Source organism: Petaurus breviceps, unplaced genomic scaffold, assembly GCF_028583685.1.
Source record: "Petaurus breviceps papuanus isolate PSGF00001 unplaced genomic scaffold, PetGlider_PUasm1.0 151, whole genome shotgun sequence".
NCBI lineage: Eukaryota > Metazoa > Chordata > Mammalia > Diprotodontia > Petauridae > Petaurus > Petaurus breviceps.
The window spans coordinates 99999-123753 of NW_027185712.1; the positions used below are offsets into that span (position 1 = coordinate 99999).

General features: G+C 41.4%; 1 protein-coding gene across 3 annotated transcripts in view; it reads left to right on the forward strand.

The window, feature by feature from the left end:
• Positions 1-23755, forward strand: part of LOXHD1 (lipoxygenase homology PLAT domains 1) — a 267332-nt gene that overhangs the window by 8026 nt on the left and 235551 nt on the right. For all 3 annotated transcript variants that reach the window (XM_069077562.1, XM_069077570.1, XM_069077574.1), the window contains exons 2-3: positions 13310-13424; positions 20976-21056. In XM_069077562.1, coding sequence (XP_068933663.1) covers positions 13310-13424; positions 20976-21056 — 196 coding nt within the window. The remainder of the gene's footprint in view (positions 1-13309; positions 13425-20975; positions 21057-23755) is intronic.

A 23755-nucleotide genomic window follows, 5' to 3' on the forward strand; every position in this document is an offset into this window, starting at 1 on the left:
CTCTCTCTCTCTCTCTCTCTCTCTCTCTCTCTCTCTCTCTCTCTCTCATTTATTTAGTTTTTAAAAATTAAACTCAATTGCAGTTTTTTAATTGAATGTTTCATTTTCCTAGCCCCCAAATTCCTTCTCTCCATCTCCTCACCCATCCCTGCCATGATGATTACTTATGGAATCTGCAAGGATTCCATAAAAGCCCACTATATATATAAAGATATAAAGACCACAAAACTGGATCTGAGTCCAGGAACCCACCCCTTCCTTCTGGTCATGATGGGGGAAGAGGAGTGGCTGCTACTGACTGGAACACTGACCTCTGAGCACTTCAGGATGCTTTTCCAGGGAAACAGCACCTGCCTCCAACCTTTACCCACCCAACCTGCTTATACCTTCTTTAGGGATTGAGGCAGAGAGGAAAAAAGGAGCAAGGCTAGCCACCCATCTGTCCAAGCCAAGGCTCATCCATGCAAACCTTCAATCTCTCCATTCATCCATTCCAATCATCCAGCTCTTCACCCCTCCTTGTCATTTAGTTAAAGATTCTAAGGCTGACCTGGACTTGGGGAGGAGGAGTACTGGAACATGCCTGAGGACAGAAAGAGAAGATCACCTGCCAGCACCCCACTCCCTAACCCTCTCCTTCACTAGGCTTCTGGAAGAAAGGAAAGAATGGAAGGAGGAAGGGAGAGAAAGAAGGAAGGAGAAAAGAAGGGATTAATTTTTCCTTTAAGTACTTAGATGCTTTCTCTATTTTTTGATGCATACGTATTAAATACTGCTCATATTTTATTACATAAAGAACGTTTAAGTGGAATGTAATTATACTATTTATATTTTTTTTTGCCATGCCTGCTTTTATTATTACTTGGCTAAGATGATGTTTACTATCCTCACTTTTTTAAACTACCTGAAGCTCAAAAAGTCTTACTCCCTCCCCTCATTTTAACTATATGAATCTTTCTGTTTCAAGAGAGTTTCTTCTAAACAGCATGTTGTTGGATTCTGTTTTCTAATCCATTCTTCTCTCCTCTGTTTTATGGGTGAGTTCATCCCATTCATATCCATGACTGATTATTAATTGTATATTTTCCTCCATCATATCCTTTCCTATTTTTTCTCTTTTTTTCTTCCTTCCTCCTTCTTTGTAAAAAAGAATGTGGTAGAGAAAAGAAGGAATGTGAACAACATTGAATGTGATAATGAATAAATGCTTATCATCAATTCATTCAGATCATGGAAGGCCTTGAACAGCAGGTCAAGGAACTTGGACTTAATCCTGTAGGCCATAGAGAGTCACTGACAAGTGGTGAGAACCCACCCTGGGCAGGAACAAACCTGTAGACACACTTTGATTGTTCTGGCTTATGGTGACCTTGATCAGGTGTCCCAAATATTGTGAATCCAGTGTGAACTTGCTCATTGCCTCCTTTTAAGAGTTCTTTTTCTAAAATCTCAGCCTTTGTTCCCTTAGACACCTCCTGGAGGGTCAGGGTTGGGGCTAACGGGAGGAGAAGGTCTTGGAGTTGGCAGTGTCTAGGCCACCTTGCTTGCCTTTGGCTAATAGGATGTTCCTGGATGTGAAGGCCAGGGAAAGAGCAAGGTGAAATGACCTCAGACACTCATTAAAGACTCATTCTTTTGGGTCTCAAAGGCTTTTCTAGGGAACTCCTAGAGTCTAAACATTAGTTTAGAGGGATGTGCCATGGGTATAGATTCCTCAAGGGCTTCAGAGACCTGAGGACACTGAGGCGGTAGGTGTGACGAGGTGACTAGGATTGACTCTCACTTCCAGAGGCTACGCTGAATGGCCTTTAGATGGAGAAGAGAGCCTTGGCAGCCTCGTCCTATGCTCAAAACCCTCTTTTTGTTTCCCCAGCACTTAGCACAGTGTCTGGCGCATCATGAGCACTTAAGAAATGTTTACTGAATTGAACCAGTAAGAGGCAGAGATTTTTAACTCAAGCTCTATGACTCCCAGACGATCACATAGCACATATATTTTATAATAAGTGGAACACGTATGGAAAATTCATTACAGAAGTGGAAAACAAAGCATTATGCAAGTTCAGATCCTCCACTCAAGTAGGGACTACTATGTGTGTACAACCCTTTTCTAGGAGCCAAGGGAAATACAAAATTTAGAAAAAAATAGGATCATGGCCCTTCTAGAGCTTACAGTCTAGAAGAGGGGCCAAGATCCCCAGATCTATGAGATACACAATAATCTATCATACCTATATCAGAGGGCTACAAGCTATGGGGCCATATGATCACCAGCTCCAATTGATCAAATGATCTTTCAAGATTCTTTCAGGGTCAGAGGGGATGTAAGAAAAGAGGTAGTGTTTGACTTTAGGCTTTGAAAGACACACAGGAATTCTATAGGTAAAGAGGGTATGGTAGGACATTCCAGCCTTTGAGACTAGGGTGAAGAGAAGGATAAAGTAGGAAAGGGGACAGAAAACAGAACAGGTTGGCTGTAGTGTAAATTTAATGGAAGAGAATAATATGAGATAAAATGTTTTCACCATTTTATAGATGGATAAATGGAAACCGAGGTGACATGATTTGCCCCAGGAAGTCTTCCTGACCTTTTCACACAGTGAGATAGAGAACCAGAAGCCCAGATCACCTGATCTCTAGCCTGGCATTCTTTGCACATCCTTGTGCTGGCTGATCTTGAGTGGAACCAATCATTTGGACAAGACTCAAAGTTATATGTGGAAAAGATCTGTTTCAGATAACATGAACATTCACTGAGTGGCTGAAATCAATGAAGCAGACAAACATGGAACCACTGATTTCTTGGGTACCTAATATTGACATTTCACTGCAAAACTCAATGACCCATTTTGCCATGAACCTCTCAAAAGATAGGCTGGTCTAAGCATTGTACTTTAGCACTGAGCACAATGGGAAACTAGATTAAATTCCTCATTTTCCATGACCCCAGTGTAGGTGGGGCCTACAAAATTTAACTCCACTATGTGAACCCAGCTGTGTCCTTCCACCTTTGCAGTCTTTGCTAACACACAATGCTTGGAGGTGGAGGGTTGGATTGAATGAACTTTCAAGATTCCTTTAAGGCTCTGAAATTTTAGTTTACAAAGAGAATATTAGGAGCATTTCTGGTGATCAGTGAAGTGGGAGATGAGTCAGCATCAAGGGAAGAAGAACAAGGCCAGGAGAATCTTGGGCATTCTTTTCCCCACTCTCAGCTACATTAATGGCCTCCCAGTAGGAGATAACATGCTGAACTAAAGACCAGGATCTCCTACTCAAGGCTTGGCTCATGCCCAAAGTGGGTGAACCAGGGCTAGGGAGAAACAAGCATTTATTAAGTGACTACTGTGTGCCAGGTGTTGTGTTAAGGCCTTTACAGATATTATCTCATTTGATCCTTAGTGACTTATGGGACCACTGAAAAACTTTAGGGATCATCTAGACCAGGGGTGGGGGAACCTGTGACCTCAGGGCCACATGATCTAGACCAATCTCCCTGCTGAAGCAGAAATCCCCTCTATATCTGACAAATGACCCTAATAATAACAGTTGATATTTATATGTGATTTAAAGCATTTTATGCTTATTATGTCATTTGGTTCTATAACCAGTCAATATCAAAGTTGGGCTTTCATGCAGCCTTTTTTTCATACAGATTTTTAAAAAAATATAGCCTCTGTTTGAACACCTCCAGTGATGAGAGGCTCACTCACTACTTTGGGAGACAACTCATTTCATGGTTGGACAGTTTTTTTATTTTTAGAAAGTTCTTTAATATAGAACCAAAAAAGCTGCCTCCCTGTTATTTCCATCCATCAATCCTAGCTCTGCATTCTGAGGACAAGCAGAGCGAGTCCAATCTCTTTTCCACATTACAGCCTTTTAGATATTTAAAAGCACATCTCTTCAAAATCTTTCCAGGGAACCACGGTGGCATAATTCAGGGGTTCTTCCTCTCTTTTTTTGTATGTCATGGACCCTCTTTAACTGTCTGGAGAAACTTCTCATGTGATTTTTAAAATGTGTACAATACGTAAGATTACAAAGAACACCAACCATAATGAAATTAATTATCAAATTATATATTAAAAAAATAATTTCATGGATCCCAGGTTAAGGGATCACACTTGGTGAAATGTGAAGGGCTCTAGACTTGGAGGCAGGAGACCTGGGTCTGAATCTTGTCTATGTCACTTTCTAGTGATTCTGAGCATATCACTAAACACTTCTGAATCTCAGTTTCTCCATTTATTAAATTGGAATATTAACATGCTATCTACTTTATAGAGTTTTTGTAGAGGGTCAAAAGGCTTGTGTGGTAAAAAAAAAAGTATTCTTTCTGGAATTGGAATATGTGGGTTCAAATTTTCAGCTCTGGGACTTACTACTCATTTTCCTCATCTGTAAAATAAATGGGTGGGGCTAGGTGACATCTTTTCTAAAACTATATTATTTTCAGTTTCAAATTCTCTCCTTTCTATCACCCTCTCCTCCACACATTGAAAAAGTAAGAAATAGAATAGCCATTATACATATGAAATCATGCAAAAACTATTTCTGCATTAGCTATATTCTGTGAAAAAATAAAAAGCATGAAAAATAAAGAAAAAAATGTGCTTCAGTCTGTACTCTGTATCCATCAGTTCTCTATCAGGAGGTAGATAGCATTTTTCTTCACGAGTCCTTTGAAATTGTGGTGGATCATTGTCTTGATCAGAGGAGCTAAGTCTTTCACAGGTGATCATCACTGTAACATTGCTGTTACTGTGCACAATGTTCTCCTGGTTCTGATCAATTCACACTGCATCAGCTCATATAAGTCTTCCCAGGTTTTTCTGAAATAATCACCTTCATCTTTTCTATAGTGTAATAGTGTTCTATCACATTCATATATCACAATTTGTTCGGCCATTCCCCAATTAATGGGCATCCCCTCAGTTTCTAATTCCTTGCTACCACAAAAAGAACTGCTATAACTATTTTTGTACATCTGGGTCCTTTTCCTTTAATCTCCTTGATACCTAGTTAATGGTATTTCTGGATCACAGTGTATGTACAATTTATAGCCCTTTGGGCACAGTTTCAAAATGTTCTCTATTTGTTCTAGAACAAAGCTGTCCTAAGCAATGGCGATCATAGAACTGGAAGAGGAATGGTACCTTCTGCAAGTCTCACTTGGCTACACCATGTAATTAACCAGGAGAGTAAATATAAAAGAGTTCAGAGAAAGAAAGGGGAAAATACAAGGCCTAAGATTCTACTGGAGAATTTTGCTAAAGAGTGAGATTCTGATGACATAACCAGATGTTTCTAATAAGGCAAGAAAGGTCTAAATGCCTAAAGAGATGAACATAATACTAGCTAAGCACTTTATAATTATTGTCTCATTTGGATGCTCATTTGGTCCTCACAACAACCCTGGGAAGTAGGTGTTATCATTATCCACATTTTACAGTTAAGGAAACTGAGGCAAAGATTTTTTTTGTTTGTTTTAAAGTGACTTTCTCAGTGTCAAACAACTAGCTAGTATCTGAGGCCAGGGTTTGAACTCAGGTCTTCCTGTTTCTGGGCCCAGTGTTCTTTCCACAGCACCAACATGATCAACAGACAGTTCTGGTTTTATGCAACTAGACCATACCATAGACTTCTATGTAAAGTGATTTTTATGTAATGTGACTTTGTCCCTACCCACCCACTTCACTTAGCCTATATAAAAAAGGCATACACAAAATAATACCTTTACACAAGTCATAAAATGTACTAACATGCAGACATATTAAATAATGTACCATGATAATAAACAGAATTATGAAATGATAAAGTTAATGATAATATATGCATAGTACTGTATAGTAAAGTTAATATAGGTGTGCCATATGTTGCCCCTTCCCCACCCGTTGCACCTAGACTTTATCACTGGGGGCTGGCTGTGTAATTTTTAAAAATTTATTTTAAGAGATGCTTGAACAGCAGCTCTCTTCCCCCCACCCCACTCTATATATCTGAAAATAGCCACTAGTCTTTAATTTAAAAATCTTGAAGTATTTGGATACATCTTTTCTTTCAGAATTGTTTACATAATGTGAATTTACATAAAGCAAGAACTGTCTGTATATAGAAAACTCATTTCTTAATGTAGATTTTCCCCCATTTTTCAAATGCTTTATTAACTTCTGATTTACATCATTCACTTCCACCAGATTTTGAGTTACAAATTTTCTCCCTGTTTTTCCCCTACCCACTGCCCCAAAATAGCAGTCCCACAGGATAATCCTCCTCCAATCTGCTCTCTCCCATATTTTATCCTATACCCCTTTAGACTTTTCCAGTAGGGCATGGTGGATTTCTATGACCCAGTGCCTGTATTTCCCACTTACATGTAAAATATTATTAATAATAGTACATATATATTTAAACATTTGATTTTAATACTTTGAATTCCAGATTCATTCCCTTCTGCCCTTGTCACCCACCCTTACTTGGAAGATAAGCAGTTCAGTATAGGTTGTACATATGTAGCTAATGCAAAACAATAACATAGTAGATATATTGTAAAAGACTGATTGTACTCCCCTCCCTCCTATCCCACCTCCCACTTGTTCTATTCTCTACTTTGATCCCATCCCTTTTCAAAAGTGAGTGCTTCCAACTTCCCTCCTCACCAGCTTGATCATCATCCCCCTTCTCATCCCCGTCCCCCCTACTCTCCTGTAGGGTGAGATACCCTATTTAGTGTGTATTTCATTCGCTCCCCAAGCCAAATTCAATGAGAATAAGGTTGACCCATTCCCTTTTGCCTTCCTATTTTTCCCCTCCATTGTAACCATTTCCCCTTGCCTCTTCTATATGAGATAGTTTACCCCATTCTGTCTCTCCCCATCTCTTCTCATTATATTCCTCTCTCACCTCTTAATTTTACCTTTTAGGTATCATCCCTTCCTATTAAATTGGTCCTGTGCCCTCTATCTATGTATACCTGTAAACATATATACACACATTCACATATGTATTCATATGCCCATATACCCTCATATATAGACATATATATTTCTATTCCTTTCAACTATGTTCATACTAAGAAAAGTTTCATCGGTTACAATTATTGTTTTTCCATGTAGGAATGTTAATAGTTCAACTTTGATAAGTTCCTTATGATTTCTTTTCCCTGTTTACCTTCTCATGCTTCTCTTGCTTCTTGTATCTGAATGTCAGATTTTCTATTCAACTGGTTTTTTCAGCAAGAATGCTTGAAAGTCCTCTATTCCACTGAATGACCATATTTTCCCCTGAAACATGACACTCAGTTTTGCTGGGTAGGTGACTCTTGGTTTTAATCCCAACTCCCTTGACCTCCGGAATATCATATTCCAAGCCCTTCGATCCCTCAGTGTAGAAGCTGCCAGATCCTGGGTTATCCTGATTGTGTTTCCACAATATTCAAATTGTTTCTTCCTGGCTGCTTGTAATATTCTCTCCTTAATCTTGGAATTCCGGAACCTGGCTATAATATTCCTAGGAGTTTTCTTTTTGGGATCTTTTTCAGGAGGTGATCGGTGGATTCTTTCAAGCTCTATTTTGCCCTCTGGTTCTAAAACATCAGGGCAGTTTTCTTTGAGAACTTCCTGGAGGATGCTTTCTAGGTTCTTACTTTGGTCATGGCTTTCAGGTAGTCCAATAATTTTTAAATTATCTCTCCTGGATCTATTTTCCAGGTCAGTGGTTTTTTCCATGAGATATTTCACATTGCCTTCTATTCTTTCATTTGTTTGGATCTGTTTAACAGCATCTTGATTTTTCCTAAAGTCATTAGCTTCCATTTGCTCCAATCTAATTCTGAAGCAATGATTCTCCTCAGTAAGCTTTTGAGATTCTTTTTCCATCTGGCAAATTCAGCTTTTTAAGGCATTCTTCTCCTCATTGCCTTTTTGAGCCTCTTTTGCCATTTGAGTTAAGTCTATTTTTTAAGGAGTAATTTTCCTCAGTCAGGCTGTTGACTCTCATTTCATAATTTTCTTGCATTGTTCTCATTTCTCTTCCCAATTTTTCCTCCACTTCTATTATCTGCTTCTTAAGGTCTTCTATGGCCTGTAAACAGCTTGTATTTTCCTTTGAAGCTTTTGGTGCAGGAGTTCTGACTTCACTGTCTTCCTCCTGTTCTATGCTTTGCTCCTTTTTGTCCCTAAAATAGGAGTCTAATGTTGGAATCTTCTGTCTGCTTTGTTTCCTTTGCCTGGTCGTGTTGCCACTCAGTCACTTGACCCCTGGGCTTTTTGCCACAGTAGGACTCTGCCACCAGACAGGGGAGCTTTAGTCCCAAACTCTGGGGTTTTGTCAGCTGCTGGAGGTATTAGATGGGTGCCCTCTCTGAGGCCTCCACACACTCTGGCACGCTGTACACACACCCCAGGATCCCCACCCTAGACTGCAATCCAGATCCAAGCAGGTTAAAGCAAGAGCGATTACCCCTCAGACTGGTGCTTGGTCCCCCTACACTCTGCAGGCCAGGAGGTGAAGCTGCCATGTGGCACTGTCTGTCTGTGCCAGGCGTCTCAGAGGCTTCTTACCCTGGGGGCAAAAGCTGACACTCTTTCACTTACTGGGTCCCAAAGTCCAGACTGCACTGACCCCTCACTTTGTCCTTTGCATCTATGTGTTGATAATTCTGGATCACCACAGCTGCTGCTGATCTGGAGTCCCTCCGGCCAGGGGCTGGTCAGGCCGGCCCTGGGGCTAAAACCTCCGGCTCTCGTGGGCCTGGGCTCAGCTCCCAGAGCACTGAGCTGGTTGATTCCTGCCAGCCTGCTGGGCTGTCCTCAGCAGGAGGTTAGCTTCTCCGTGTCATTTTGTGGGTTCTGCAGCTAATGCAGATTTTTAAAAGACCTGTATAGAAGGTAAAAATGAGGGTGGATAACTAAGTACCACAATCCAGGGTAGATGATGATGAATTGAGAGCAGAGAGTTTTTCAATTCCTCCTTTGCTTCTTTTATCTCTGCTAAGAGGAATGACCTTAGGCTTAGAAGTATTGAACAAGAATTGGTTAACAGAAATTTTAAGCAAAGGAAGAAATGGGTAAGAGATCTAAGCTGTTCTTATAAGTTCAAGTCATCAGACCCAGATAAGTAGGTCATTATAGGTAACTGAAAAAATTTGCAGCTCTCTCTCCTGAATTGCTGATGATTTTTGAAAGGAAGAAGTTGTATTCTTTAAACTCTAGTGTGGTGTGCCTGACACCAATTTCTGGCAAATCCTAGAATATGTTGTGAAAAAGATGGTCTCTCTTAAACACTTAGAAGGGGAAGTGGTGATTATTAAGAGTCAACATGAGTTCATCAGAACAAGAAGAGGCAGTATAGTAGAACAAATAATTAGTCTTGAAGTCAGAGATTAAGGGTTAAATCTTGGTTCTGATTTTTATTTCATTATGATTGTGGTTACATTATTGAACCTCTCTGTATCAGTTTGCCCATCTGTTAATTTCTAAAGTTCTTCCTGGTTCTAAATTCTGTAATATGAAATCATATCAGACTAATCTCATTTCCCTCTTCCCCTTTTTGGGTCAGTGTTTCTAGATGGATAGAATGACCAAAACAGAGTCTGGCTGGATTTCAGCAAAATATCTGCTAACCCACCCCCTGTATCATCCTCATAGATAAGCCAGAGAGATATTAGTTGTTAGGTGAATTTAAACCCAGCTGAATCTTTAGACCCAAAGGATGTTGATTAATGGATCAGTGTCAGACTGAAGAGATATTTGTAGTGCAGTGTCATGGCCTTGTTCTTTTCAACATTTTAATAAAAGTTGGATGGCGAACTTATCAAATTTGCAGATGACATTAAGCTCAGAGGGATAGCTAATATGTTTGATGACAAAAATTAGGATCCAAATAGATTGTGACAATCTAAAACAATGAGATGAATACAATGAGATGAAATTTAAAAGGGATAAATGTAAGGTCCTACACTTGGGTTTGAAAACCATCTGAATGATCCAACAAGCATTTACTAAGTACCTATTATGGTATATGCAAGGAACTGTACTTGTCTCCAAGAATACAGAGCCAAAACACAAAACAGAGCCTGCCCTCAAGTTCCCCACCCCTGGATCACAATTGAATCTACCCCAGAGTTACATCAAGTTTAAACACAGCACTTAATACCCAAATGGAGGTCTTTTCTTCATCTTGACATGAGGCAAGTTCTCAGCAATCTTAGTTCCTGGGGAGACAAGGCTTAGCAAGGCCATAAGATACATTGCCAATCCCTTCATGAATTTATCCTCTGTCTGTAGAACAGTCCTAGAATCCCTGAACACATTATCAAAGCCCTCTCCCAGGATTTCTGTAAACATACAACAAGAAAATCCTTCTTCAGGGCTTCTGAACCAACAGAAAGGCTCCCAGACCCCTGCAACAACAGCACTGTCCTTCACCAGTGGACAGTATTCACTCTCTGTCTGCAGGACAGTCTCAGGGCTTCTTAACCAAAAGCCAGGTTCCAGGACTTCTTCAACAGGACTGTCTTTCACCAGTGGACAAATCTGGCAAAACAACATCAAAACAGACAGACAAAGTACCAGCAAAACAGCCATGTCTCCTCAGTCCTTGGCAGCTCTTGGGGCAGGTCTCAAAAGTCCAGGGCAATTCAAAGTAGCCCTCAGCAATACTTCTCAGTCTCTCTCTCTGCCTCCACGTGGGTGCTGCTTCCAAAAAAAAAAGTTCTCCTGCCTCTCTCTTGTCTCTCCAAATCTACGTCACCAGCTCCTCCCAGTTCAGGACTTTCTTTTCACATCAAAAAGTCCATCCCACAGGTGGGATTAACAAGCTCTGGGTTTTAACACAATCAATTTGAAAACCAAGCCAATACAGGGGAATCTTTAATTGCCATTACTATCACACCCTCAGGGAGCTTATATTTTATGAAGGGAATATGACATATGAATAGACAAGTATACAAATGATCATTTTGAAAAGAGAGAGAACACTAACAACTAGAAGAAAGGCTTCTCCAAAGATGGGTCATGAAATTAGCTAGAGATTCTAAGAGGTGGAGGTAAGGAGACTCCATTCTGGGCATGGGGAACAGAGGCAGGAGATGGCATGCTAGGTCTGGGAACTGGCAAGTTGGATAATTTGGCTAGGATGTAGAGCATGTGAAGTGCAGTCATATGCAGGAAGCCTAGAAAGGTAGACTGTAGGCCAACTGTGAAGGGTTTTAATTCCAAATTGAGGAGTCTGTATCTTATCCCAGAGGCAACAATGAACCACAAAAGGTTCTTTAGCAGGAGAATTATCATTCTGGTCAGACTTGTGCTTTAGGAAGATGGTTGTGTCAGCTCTGAAGAAAATGGATTAGAGAGGTAAGAAGCTTGGAATCCCATTAGGTGGTGGTTGTAATAATCCAAATGAAAGCGGAAGAGGTACGTGGGTGGGACAATGTCTGTGACATATGTTGTGGAGGTAGATTGAACAATGTGTGGTCATACTGTTGACAGACAGAGAGAAAGAGACAGAAGAGAGATAGAGACAGAGATGGAAAGAGATATGTAGAGATGGAGAGAGAAGAAAACAGAGAAAGAGACAGAGAGATGGAAAGAAACAGAGAGAAAAAAGAGACAGAAGAGAAATAGAGGCAGAGAAACGGAAAGACAGAGACACAGAGAAATAGATACAGAGCGATGGAGAGAGACAGAAATAGAGAGTAAGAGAGAGACAGAGAGAAATAGACAGAGACAGAGACAGAGATGGAGAGAGAAATTTTGAGGACTACTCACAACCATAGGTTAGGAGTGTCTTGGCTAGAAAGTTTTTAAGCAAAAGACTTGGGAATTTTAGTGGAATTCAAGCTCAGTATGAGTCAGGTAATCTCCAAATAAGGTAACCTCCAAAACAGTCAATGCTATTTTGAACAACCTTAATAGAAACAGAGTTTCCAACCTGAGGGAGTTAACATTCACAATCTGCTTAGAGCTGGTCAGATTACATGAGGACTATTGTTTATCTCTGAGTACCACATTTTAGGAAGGACACCGGCAAACTGAAACAAGTCAACAAGCACTTGTTGTAACAGGTAATGCTGTTGCATCTTGCAGATTTGAAAACTGAGGACCAGAGTGGTCAAGTTCACACACCTAGCTAGTGTTAGAACTGTAAGTTAAACTGGGCTCTTTTAGGTCTGTCACTCCTATACCACACTATCTTCATGCTTCTGTGATCCAAGTAGATATACCCATCAGGTTGTTGGATGTTGTCATTGGAGCTGGGAGGGAGGTCAGGACTAGAGATACAGATGAATTGCGGTTGAGGAGACAGTTGAAGGTGTGGTGGTAGATTAGCTCCTTGAGAGAGATGACAGACAAGGAAATGCTCCCTGGAGAGGTGTAGAATTCTTGAAAGATTAAACATACTGGACTTGGCTTTGAATGGAGGGATAGGGGCATGTCTAAGATACGTCTTATCTCTTCCACTAATTCACAGTGCAATTTAAGACGTGTCCTCCCTTCTCTGGACCTCAGTTTTCCCATATGAAAATGAGGCAGTGGACTATGTGACCTTTAATATCTTTTTTGGATGTCTCTATGATTCAGAAATGCCTCTAAGCCCTTTCATAGATCAAGGACATCCTAGGTCTCTGGGCTCTGGCACTTGGCTTCGTGCATGATTCCTTTGTGGGCAACAGAACAATGAAGAAGAAGGCATTCAATGAGGGCCTGCCAAGGTCCAGGCACTATGTTAGGTTCTGGGGCTACAAAAGCAGAAAAAGAACAGTTAATGTTCTCAAAGGGTTACTATTCAGGGAGAACCATTTTACACGAAGTATATACAATTACATATGGCTATCAATTACAAAATAGTTGGGCAGGGTGGGGGGTGGGAGGACCCCAGCAACAAGAGTGAAGTGGGGTGGGGATAAGGAAGGGAATCAAAGAAAGCCTCCTGTAGCATGTAGTATCTGGTACAAGCTTTGAAGGAAGTCAGCAAGGAGGCCAGTTTGGTTGTATGCCCGAAGGGAAGTACTATGAGATCAGCCTGGAGAGAGTTTGGAACCAGGGTTCTTGGAAGTATGACCTGTTATTTGGGAAGCCTTGATGCCATTACTATCAGGAGTGAGGGGACCTGGGTTCGAATCCTGGCTCTAACTTAATAGTTGTACGGTTATGGGAAAATTTCCATCTCTGGGCCTTGGTTCTTTCTTCTGTAAAACAAGGGGTTTGACTAGTTGATCTTTAGGGGCCCTGACACTTCTAGATATGATGAATCTGAGTGATTTCCTCCATCTCTTTCAATCACATATTCCTCTCTCCATCCTCAGTGTATGAGGTGATCACAATGACTGGTGATGTCCGGGGTGCAGGAACCGATGCCAATGTCTTCATCACCATTTTTGGGGAGAATGGGCTATCTCCTAAGCTCCATCTCTCTAGCAAGTGAGTATCCTAGAAAAACCTCTAGTTGGCCAGGGTTCTAGCCAAGCTGTAATAGGTGGGGCTGTCCTGGTAATGTCTGGGAAGAAGACAATCTGGTGACTGCCAACATTTAAAGCAACCAAAGTATTTTTCTGAATGAAAATTTATGTAATGGAGCCACTGTGCTCTTCCTGTGGCATCCTTTCCCTTGGTCATAGCTTCCCCACTTGGTTTCCCTACACTGTCACATACCCAAATTCTGGCCTTGCTCATTTGGGATGTCCAACGTCCAATCATTCCTGACTGAAGCTGGGCTGAGGCTTAGAGTTTGTTTTTAAGAAGTGGTTTGCTAGCTCAGTTACTAACAGAAAAAAGTATCAGAGGAGAGGGAATTTATAACCTATGTCAGAGGCTATAAACTGCTTTCATATTGGCAGCACCATGCCAAAACAAAACTGTACTAATGTCAAATGATTCTTCTGTATACGTTGAAGCAGGACTATTTCTTGTGAACCATTAGTCTGGATTCTTGCATGTCATTGAAATGAGTTATGCCAAACATTTTATTCACTAAAATAACTATCCCTTAACTCAGGCCAGTCTTTTCTCAAGTTTGTTTTTGGTTTGGGCTAAGGATCCCTAGATGAGGAGTTAGGAGACCTCAGCTCTACCCTGGTTTGAAACAAGCGACTTTGACTATGTACTTTGGGGAGATCATTTTTCTTCTCCAGCATTAGTTTCTTCTTCCCTGAGTTGGGGGAGGGGATTCCTGTCTATCTACTTCCTGGGGTCGGTGTGAGGAACAGATGCTCCTTTATATTTGTGGGAATGCTTTGCATAACCAGTAATTGATGAAAAAGTTTTTTATAGAAAAGAATGGAAGAATGATCTTTTAAACCTGGCTGTTAGTACAATGCAGTCAACAGCATGGGGAAGTCCATGATCAAGGAGGTGAATCTGTTCTCTAAATGGGGGAGATAACAAACACACATACCACACATACATACATACAGACAGAGAGAGACAGAGAGAGAGAGAGAGAGAGAGAGAGAGAGAGAGAGAGAGAGAGAGAGAGAAGAGGGGAGGAAAGGGAGAGGGGGAGAAGAGGAGAGGGAGAGAGCAAGAGAGAGGGAGGGAGAAGGAGGGAGAGGGAGAGACGGGAGGTGGAGAGGGAGGAAGAGGGAGAGAGAAAAGAGAGAGAGGAGAGAGAGAGGGGGGGAGGGGAAGGTGGAGGGAGGGAAAGAGAGAAGACAGAGAGAGAGAGCTCAAAGACAAAACTGGAAGAGACTTTAGAGATCATCTAATGAAGGGGTTCTCAAGGGGTTTTTTCATATTAGGGCCCCTTTATACTTTTAAAAATATTGAGGCCCTCCCAAGAGCTTTTGTTTCTGTGGGTTCTCTTTATCAATATTGACTGTATTAGAAATGAAAATGTTTTAGTATTATTATGAAAATAATTTTGGCCTCACAGTTGCCTGGAGGCTTTCATGTATACCCCAAAAGAATCACATTTTCAAAACCACTGATGTAGTCTAACCTTTTTATTTTATAGGTGAAGAAATCAAGGCACTGAGGCCCAGAGAAGGGAAATACTTATTCATGTTAATAAGGAATTAATGGCAAAACCAGGACTAGGACCCAAGACCTAATCTCATGTGATTTCTATTTTACCTCACTGCTATGAATAGTTTTCAGAGAGGCTAAAGGGTTAATGTCCGTAAGTCCTGTTTTTACATTACATTGTATATTCAGTAAGCGTAGGGTAGTTGGGAAGGGGTGAACACAAGGGTTGAGATTTCCTCTGAGCAAGTGCCATGATTCTTATAGAAAATGCCCATCATTTTTTATAGGACCCTCTCTGTGAGCCTTGTTGGGGCCTCAATTCCTTCAAAAGTGGGCTGTGGCGTGAGATTTGGGAATATAAATGTAACTTCCTGTTTTGTTGATTCCTGCAGAATAGGGTATCATCTTCATATAAACCTTACACTTCAAAGAGTGACTTGTTCATGGAAGGCTGTCATCCAAATGAATGGGCATGGTAACAAGACTACATGAAATATCCATCTCCTTTGCCATATGGAATAGCTGTAGTACTCTGCTATGGGGAGAGTCTAAAACTGGGAAGAAGTGGGCAAAGATCATGTGTAGCACTCCACACTTTTCTAAGCATCCAAAGCTCTTCAGCTCTTTTCCATCATCCCATATTTTCAGAAAAGACTCTGATACTCCCTCCCCTCACACCCCCCCCCATTAATATTAAAGTAAGTTCCTCTAACCCATCCCTCATAGGGATCTGGGGTATAAAAAGGCTTTGTTCCCTGGTAGAGGAATCTGAACCTTCAGTGAATGTGAGGGAGGGAGAGCAATTTTTTGTTGTTGTTGAGGGTGCCTTCACAACTTCCTGGAAATAATTCTTGGACAGTCATTGAGTCTACCTTCTCCCAAGGCCATCACTGCCACCAGGAACTAAACAGCCACCTGAATGGACACCTGAAATGGGATATTATAGATTCTTTTGTTCTTTTTTTGTTCTTCTTTTTGATTCTTATTTGTTTTTTGATAGTGTAAGCACCAGCAAAGCATGGTGGGTCAGGAGGGGCCAGGATCAAGAATCCAATGATTCTGAATGGTATGGTAGGAATGCCAGGTCAGGTGGGAAGTGGTTCAAGTCTAGAGGGGCAGACAAAGCTGGAGGGACCATTTGGATGCTGTAGGTTAGGAAGGTAACAAGTCAAATCCAAGATCTACGTATCTACTTATCTAAGGTCTGAAGGGATTCGGTAAATATTGCAGGCTAGCTAGATAATAGGTCAAATCTAGAATTAGCTAGGTTAGAAAGGATGACAGGTCTGAAAATTCTAGGCAGGTGAGGTCCAGATTCCAGGACTGCAGGAGCCACAAAGATACTTGCTGATCCTAAAGAAGAGACTATTCTCTTTCCTCTATCATACTCCCTGCTGGGTGCAAGAAGGGCTTGCAGGTGTGTGTCTGTAGCCTGAGGGAGAGTCAGGACCTCCATTTGTAGCTCACTCTGGATTAAGGCAGGTATACAGGTGCTTAGTCTCTTGGGAGGAACTTATAAATTAAGTTTTTGAAACAACCTACTTGAGTAATTTCCTTCTCTCCTGAAGGTTAATAGCTCTAAGCACTTACTGATTGACTACTCCCATGCCAGGAGCTGTGGGGGATACCAAAAAGTAGAAGATGCAATTTCTACTGTGTGCACCCCAAAACTGTGTGCAACAGAAATCCTTACCCAAATAATATTCAGAAGTTTCTCAAGGTAGGAAGCAGAAAAGAATGGTTTATTTACGATCTCGAGAAAGGGCCACCCTCCAGACAAATGGTCAGGGAGGAGGAGCAATTTACAAAAGGAAATGGTGAAGTTATAAAGCCATAAGGCCGAATTCTCCCCCACCCCCCTCCTGACCCTTTTCTTCCATTGGCTGGAAGTCAGGTGTACAATCTAAGCACAGAAATATACCTCAAGTACTGGAACAAGGAATCAGTAGATCACCCAATGTACGTTTGAGAAAGTGCTTCTGTCCTTATTTGGCATATCTTGTGCTGAGGTGGCACTGGAGAGGGTCCCCATTGCTCTAAGTCCCAGATTCCTGCAAGGTCAGGTGACTTCTAAATTTAGGCCTAGTGTCTGCTGAAGCCACTCTAGATTTGATTTTTCAGAATGGGAAACTTCACTGCAAATTATTCCTCACACTACCCTAGGGGAGCTTGTGCTTTGGGGAGAGAAGACATTTGCACATGTAACAAATGAAGAATTCCAAAGTCACATATAGACCAGTGCATGCTAGAGTAGTATAGAACAATGATTTCCAATTGTAGCACATAGCACATTTTTACCAGATTGCCAAACACTTGCTTCTAAAAGCCTAGGCTCCTTAAAACCTATAAACTTAAAACAAATTGGACTTATTTTTCTCATGTCCTGTTCCTCCTGCCCATAATTCCCAGTCCCTTCCCTACCTGCTAAGAATCTGAAGCAGTGAATAGGTCAATCCGGAGGAAAGGAATTGAGTTATTTTATCAGAATATGATCAAATTTAGGTGGGGAAACATTGCCAAGAGCTGTATAAATCCCAAAGGAATACAATAATGAAATCAGGATGGAGTGGGATTAGTCATAGAAGACTTCCTGGAAGAGGTTTTGCAGAATGGATAGATTTTGGATAAGCAGAGAGAAGGCATAAGGGGGGTGAGGAGTGGGGAGGACATTCCAAAAAGGGAATGAAAGAGGCATGAGCATTAGTTGAAGAAACAGTGATAAAAATGATCAGCCTTTTGGGTGGAGTGAAATCCTATGGCTTGGCTGCCCTTTGATGAAGGGGGTTTCAGAGGTAATAAATCACCAGCATAATCAGACAGTCTGTATTCAGCACCTAACAGATATGTGATGATATGCTTGGTGTTGTCCCAATCAATCAGTCCACAGCCAGAGGCAGTATTTCTCTTAGGAGTTGACACAGGAACAGAAGGAAATCACCTTCTGTAGCTTCCTGGTAGATTCCTTCCGCATTTTACCAGGGCCTCTGATTCTATATCACCTTTTTTACAATATGGCAAAAGGATTGAATCTCATGTATCTTTCTGAATCACGTTTTCATTATCAAGACTTCACTGATGGAGATTGCATGGCATTTGGGGCAGGGGCTGAATCTGGGCTAGCTCTCTAGAGCGGGATGACCAGAAGCTAAAATGCCACGCTTTGCTTGCAGCTGGTATCAGCAGGGTTTCTGTTGGGTGCTGGTGTGTTGGAAGGGAGATGCATGCTCCTTTCTCTCATGCTGCTATTAGATCCAGAAGGACCCAGGTAAGAAAGTAGCACTCTCTCCCCACTCACAAGAAAAGGATGAAATAGTATGTATTTTTAGTGATTTTTATTCCCTGAAAAATAATTGTCTTAAACCTACTTGAACTTGCATGCTTACTTCTCTGTCTGAACTCTAAACCCAGAGCAGTAACGATGTAGGGGATCGAGGAACCTGTGTGACTAGTTCTCAATGACCAATCAAGAACATCTTTTGGGGTTAAAATGTTGCAAGAAAGGAGACTGACCCCTGTCTTGCTGCTATCTACTTCTCTACAGTATATTCTCTCTCGGTTACTCCATGCTGGGTTTAGCAGGATTGCCACGGATTCCTCTTTTTCCTTCTGCCTGGCTTCTTGTATTTAACTATTCCATCAACTCTAGCTTGATCTTATATGGCTTCTGGTTCATCCCTTTGGATCCCGCCTTGGACTATGTCATCTTATTCCTCTTGGGCTCTGTTAACTGTACCTAGCCGGGCTGTCATCCCTTTCCTCTCCATTGAGGGTCTCTCCCCTTTCTCCTCCCCCAGCCCTCCAACAGCTAGGAATTTGTAATGATCAGGAACAAGAATTTTAGGAATTTTGATCCTGCCAACCTGGATCTCTGGCTGAGTGAATTGGGGAGGTGTCCTCCTTTGGAATTATCCAGGATTTATTCACAAGCTCATCTTCCTCCACTCCCCCCAAATGGAGGGCGATAACTTTTTCTGATCACCTTTTCCTTCATCCTTTCAGAGGGAAAAGTCAAAGGATGCTGCCTGACCTGAGGCTTAGCCTTTATCTCTCAAGGAGTCGTAGACATTTCTCTTTCTATAGAATACTGCTCTTTTAACATACTGCTAATATTATGAGGACATCTTTGAATATCAAGGGCAATGACATGTGTGTGTGTGTGTGTGTGTGTGTGTGTGTGTGTGTGTGTAGCTCCCTTGGTTTCTCTCTTTATATAGAAATGTTTTCTTTACATATGCATAGGCCATGACTACTAAGAGTGTCTCTGTCTCTCCCTCTGTTTCTGTTTTTGCATCTGTATCTCTCTGTTTCTCTGTCTCTGTCTCTCCAAACAGCAATCATATTTTACAGCTAAATGTGTGCTGTTCCCTGGGCCAGATCAAGGCCTTTGTAAATCATAGACAAGTTTTAAAAAAAAAGCATCTTCCACTACATTTGAAAATTATACTTGTGGTGTGAGCTGTCTATCAGACATTTTGAGCCTTGCCTCTAAGAAACACTGCTTGACTTATCACAAAGCAAATGCCTATAAAATTTCTGGCACAAACAGCACACTCATTTATAAAAATAAGACAATAAGCACAAAATACACCTGAAATTTGATTTGTGACACAGGCTACCACTTTGAAACAATATGGCAGCCAATACAAATATCTGAAAGGTACAACTTCAGAAACTTTTTAAAAATTGCTGTTTATATTTAATTTTATTAAAATGAAATTTAATGATACTTTTTGTTTTCATGTCACCTACATTTTCCATTTTATTCCACCCTTTCATACCTCTATAAAGTGCAGCAAAACTAACCAAAAAATCTGACAATTTTATGTAGTGTTTCATACCTACAGTCCGCCACTTCTGCAAAGAAGTGGGAGAGGGTACCTCCTCATATCTCTTCTTTGTGGCCAAGTGGGTCACTGTAATTTTGTGGCATTCAGTTGTGATTATCTTCTTGTTCTTCCTGTTTACATGGTAGTAATGATCATTGTGTGATCACTGTGACTTTTCAATATATTTCATTGAAATTTGGTCTATGGGTTGAGGTTACTATCTGGACTCATAGAGATTTCTGGTTCACAAGTTTCACAGTTCATTTCAAGTTCACATTAATTGTAATGTGAGGGCACTCTCCATTTAGAGCACTTAGAGGTAACTTTTATTAGCTCAGTTCTAGTGAACAGCAGGTCCCCACTGGTGTGAGGAGAGACAGAGGCAGTCTTGACCAGAACCAGAGGTGAAGATTCCATAACAAGACTGCTGTTGTCTTGGGAAGCTCTTCCCATGCTGATTTTACACTAATTGAATTTAGGTCTGTTCAAGAACAATGAAAGGGGATTTCATCAACCCAAGTCCTGTTATGACTGGAGGCCATGATGTTGCCAGCTGTTCAATGTCTGGTGTGTTCTCTACTCTATCCACACTGTTTGGGAGATTCTAAGTATTCAGCTTCCCTCACCTTGCTCTTCTCCTATGTTGGTTCACTCTGATTTGCATCTAATTGGGGCCACCATGACATCCCCTTTTGGGGATGTCATATTGTGCCCTGAGGCCACCCTCCTCAGGGAGCAGTGAAACCTACTGGACTCAAGAACCCCAAAGGCATTGAATACTCCTTCTATACAATCACCATTCCCCAGAGACTAAATAAATGATCTGAGATATTTGATTATGGCTTCCCCACTAACTACCAATGTGACTGTGAGAAAGTCACTTAATATTTCTGGCTTCAGTTTCATTATTTATAAAATGGAGGTCATATTACCTCCCCTCCTTCCCTTGGAGGCATGACATGGATTAAATAGGGTATGGCTTTTAAAAGTTTCAGGATTGTCTAAAGACAAGGGATTATTTTTACCTTCCCTGATATTTTCCCTCCAAGCTGAATCAAATGAGATCTTTGGGGCCCAGCATAAAGGTGGTGGAGCAGGAAGGAGTTTTCATCCTTTGGTTTTCTTTCTGGGTCCTGGGCCTGGAATGGTGGTCTTTACTAACTTCTGTCCCCTTCCATCATAGGAGCGAATCTGCCTTTGAAAAAGCCAACGTGGATGTGTTCCGTGTCAGAACCAACAATGTTGGTGCCATCTACAAAATCAGGTGAGGCTCCTTTCCTGGACTCTGCTGGCTCCCTATTTTCTCCAGAATCAAATGCAGTTTCCTTCATTTGGCTTTTAAAATACTTCACAAGCTGACCTGAGCTCTCTCTCCACTGTACATGACTCCGTCTCCCTGCATGCTCGAGTCCAGCCAAATCAGCTTTCACTCTGTTTCTTACACATCATGGTCTAGCTTTGTCTCTGTACCTTTGTACTGGGCATGCCTAGTGCTTGGAAGGCATCTTCTCCTCATCTTCTTCTTAAAGAATTCCTCTTTTCCAACAAGACTCAGTTAAAGCTCTGCTTTCTGTATGAAGCCTTTACCTGACTCCCTCCCCTAGCTACTAGTGCCTCCGTGCCAAAACTCCATTTTATTTTTAAAAATTTTCATCTTTATATACTTGTAAATTACATGTTGTCTTTCCTGTGGAATGTCCCTTGAAGTCAGGGACTTTAAAAAAAACCTTTTCTTTTTTCTCCTCCATCACTTAGTATAGCAAGCCCTAAATAAACATTTGATTGCTTGATTGATAGGTTGACTTACTAAGTATGGGGAAAATTGACCTCAGAGCTTCTGTCAAAATTGAGAGCTTAAAATCCCAAGTAGAACTGAATTCTGGGTTCTCCTATGGCAATCTCTAGCAGAACTTTCCATAAATTTTCTCTGGGGTGTGGGTAAACTGAATGTGGAGAGGAGAAGGAAGTTCTGTCCAACCTGATAGCCAGAGAAGAACCCACAAAGGTTCCCTATTGCCTGACAGGTTAAATTCAAATGCCTTTGTTAGATACCGTTCTGGGACAGGCACACAGACTAGGGCTGTGGAAAAAAGCTGAGTGTCTTGGTCCGCATGGTGATCACAGAATAGTAAGGATTTAGAGCTGGAAAGGACCCCAGGGATTATCTACAGTATTGGGGAACCTGTAGTCTTGAGGCCATGTGCAGCCTTCTAGGTCCTTGGATGCTACCTTTTGACTGAGTCCATGATTTATGGAACAAATCCTTTCATTAAGGGAACTTGTTCTGTGAAGTTCGAATTCAGTCAAAGGACCACACTTGAGGAGGACCTAGAGGGCCACATGTGGCCTTGAGGCCACAGGTTCCTCACTCATGGTCTAGAACGGCTCCCTAATTTTACAGATAAGGAAACTGAGGGCCAGAGAGGAAAGGCTACTAGCCTAAGGGCATATAAAAGTAAGTAGTGAAGCTGAGATTTAAACCCAGGTCTTCAGAATCCAAACAGAGTGCTGTTACCTATCTACAAGCCTAACCTGTGAATAGAGCTGGCCTTAGGAACTGCAGTGTATGATTTGAAGGCAACCAGAAGCCAACCTATCCAAAGTATATATATCCCCATGGCCTGAAAATGTCACAAGATTAATTTCTTCCACATAAGACATCATCTTTCATTAAATGTAAATCCCTCTAGGAAGGTTTGTAGAAGGTAGAAATCTGGAGGGTGAATACCACTGTAAACCCTTATCATCCAGACCACCCAGCTCAGATGCTACCCTTTTCTGATATACCTCAGTAGTTGGGCAGGTAGGTGGTACAGTAGTTAGAGTGCCATGTCTGGGGTCAGGAAGATGAGTTCAATTCTGACCACAGACATTAGCTGTGTGACCCTGGGCAAGTCACTTAACCCTGTTTGCCTCAGTTTCCTCATCTGTAAAATGAAATGCAGAAGGAAATGGCAAACCACTCCAGTATCATTATCAAGAAAACCCCAAACGGGGTCTTGAAGAGTCAGACACAACTGAACAGTTATTCTCTCTGCCTCCAGTTGCCTTGAAGTTACTTACTATCCACCTTTTCAATTTTCCAGATCTACTTTCATGCTCATTGAGGGCAAAGACAACTTTATCTTTTGTCTCTGTCCTCAGGCACAATGTCTCACACACAATTAGCAGTTGTGGTATAGAGGAAGGAGCACTGGATTTGAAGTCAGGGGACCTGGTTTCCAAACTTGACATTACCACTCACTACTTACATGTACAACTTACTCTCTGAGCCTCATTTTCTTCTTTCTTCTTTTTTTTTTTTAAAGCAATTGGGGTTAAGTAACTTGCTCAAGGTTACATGGCCAGTTATTTCTGGGTGTGGTGCTAAGTATCTGAGCCCAGATTCGATCCCAGATCATCCCGACTGAGCCTCATTTTCTTATTTGCTTGTGAGAGGGTTGGGGTTTTGGCTTTAAATCTATGACCCTAATGTTAGTTGAACTGAATTCAGTTGAATGCTTTCCAAAAGGAAGGGTTCTGCCGAGAGCAACTTCCAGAAGATAAAGAGGTAGCAATGAATTCATTTTGTCAGAAGAATGGTGAGGATGGTGTTATAATTCCAGAGTGGGAGAGTAGGTCTGGGTGGGTTACTGTGATGGGGATGTCGAACAGCCAAGGCTTCAAGGTCCCTGAAAAGGAGTGGAGGGAGAAAGGTAGAAATGCCATAATTAAGGAGAGGAGGTGCTTAAAGGGAAGGTGCTTGAGAGATGGGCTCCCAAAGACAAACTTCTATGACTATTCAGTTTTGCAAAGCACTATGCTAGCAAGGTCCCCAGAGACAAATATGGAACAGTCTCTGTCCTCAAGGAGCTTACACACCTTGTGTGTGTAAGAGAGATGTGGCGGTGTACAGATAAGTAAATCTACTTCTGGGAATTCATAGTGAGGATGTTGTCCATGACCTGGTTGAAACATAAAAAC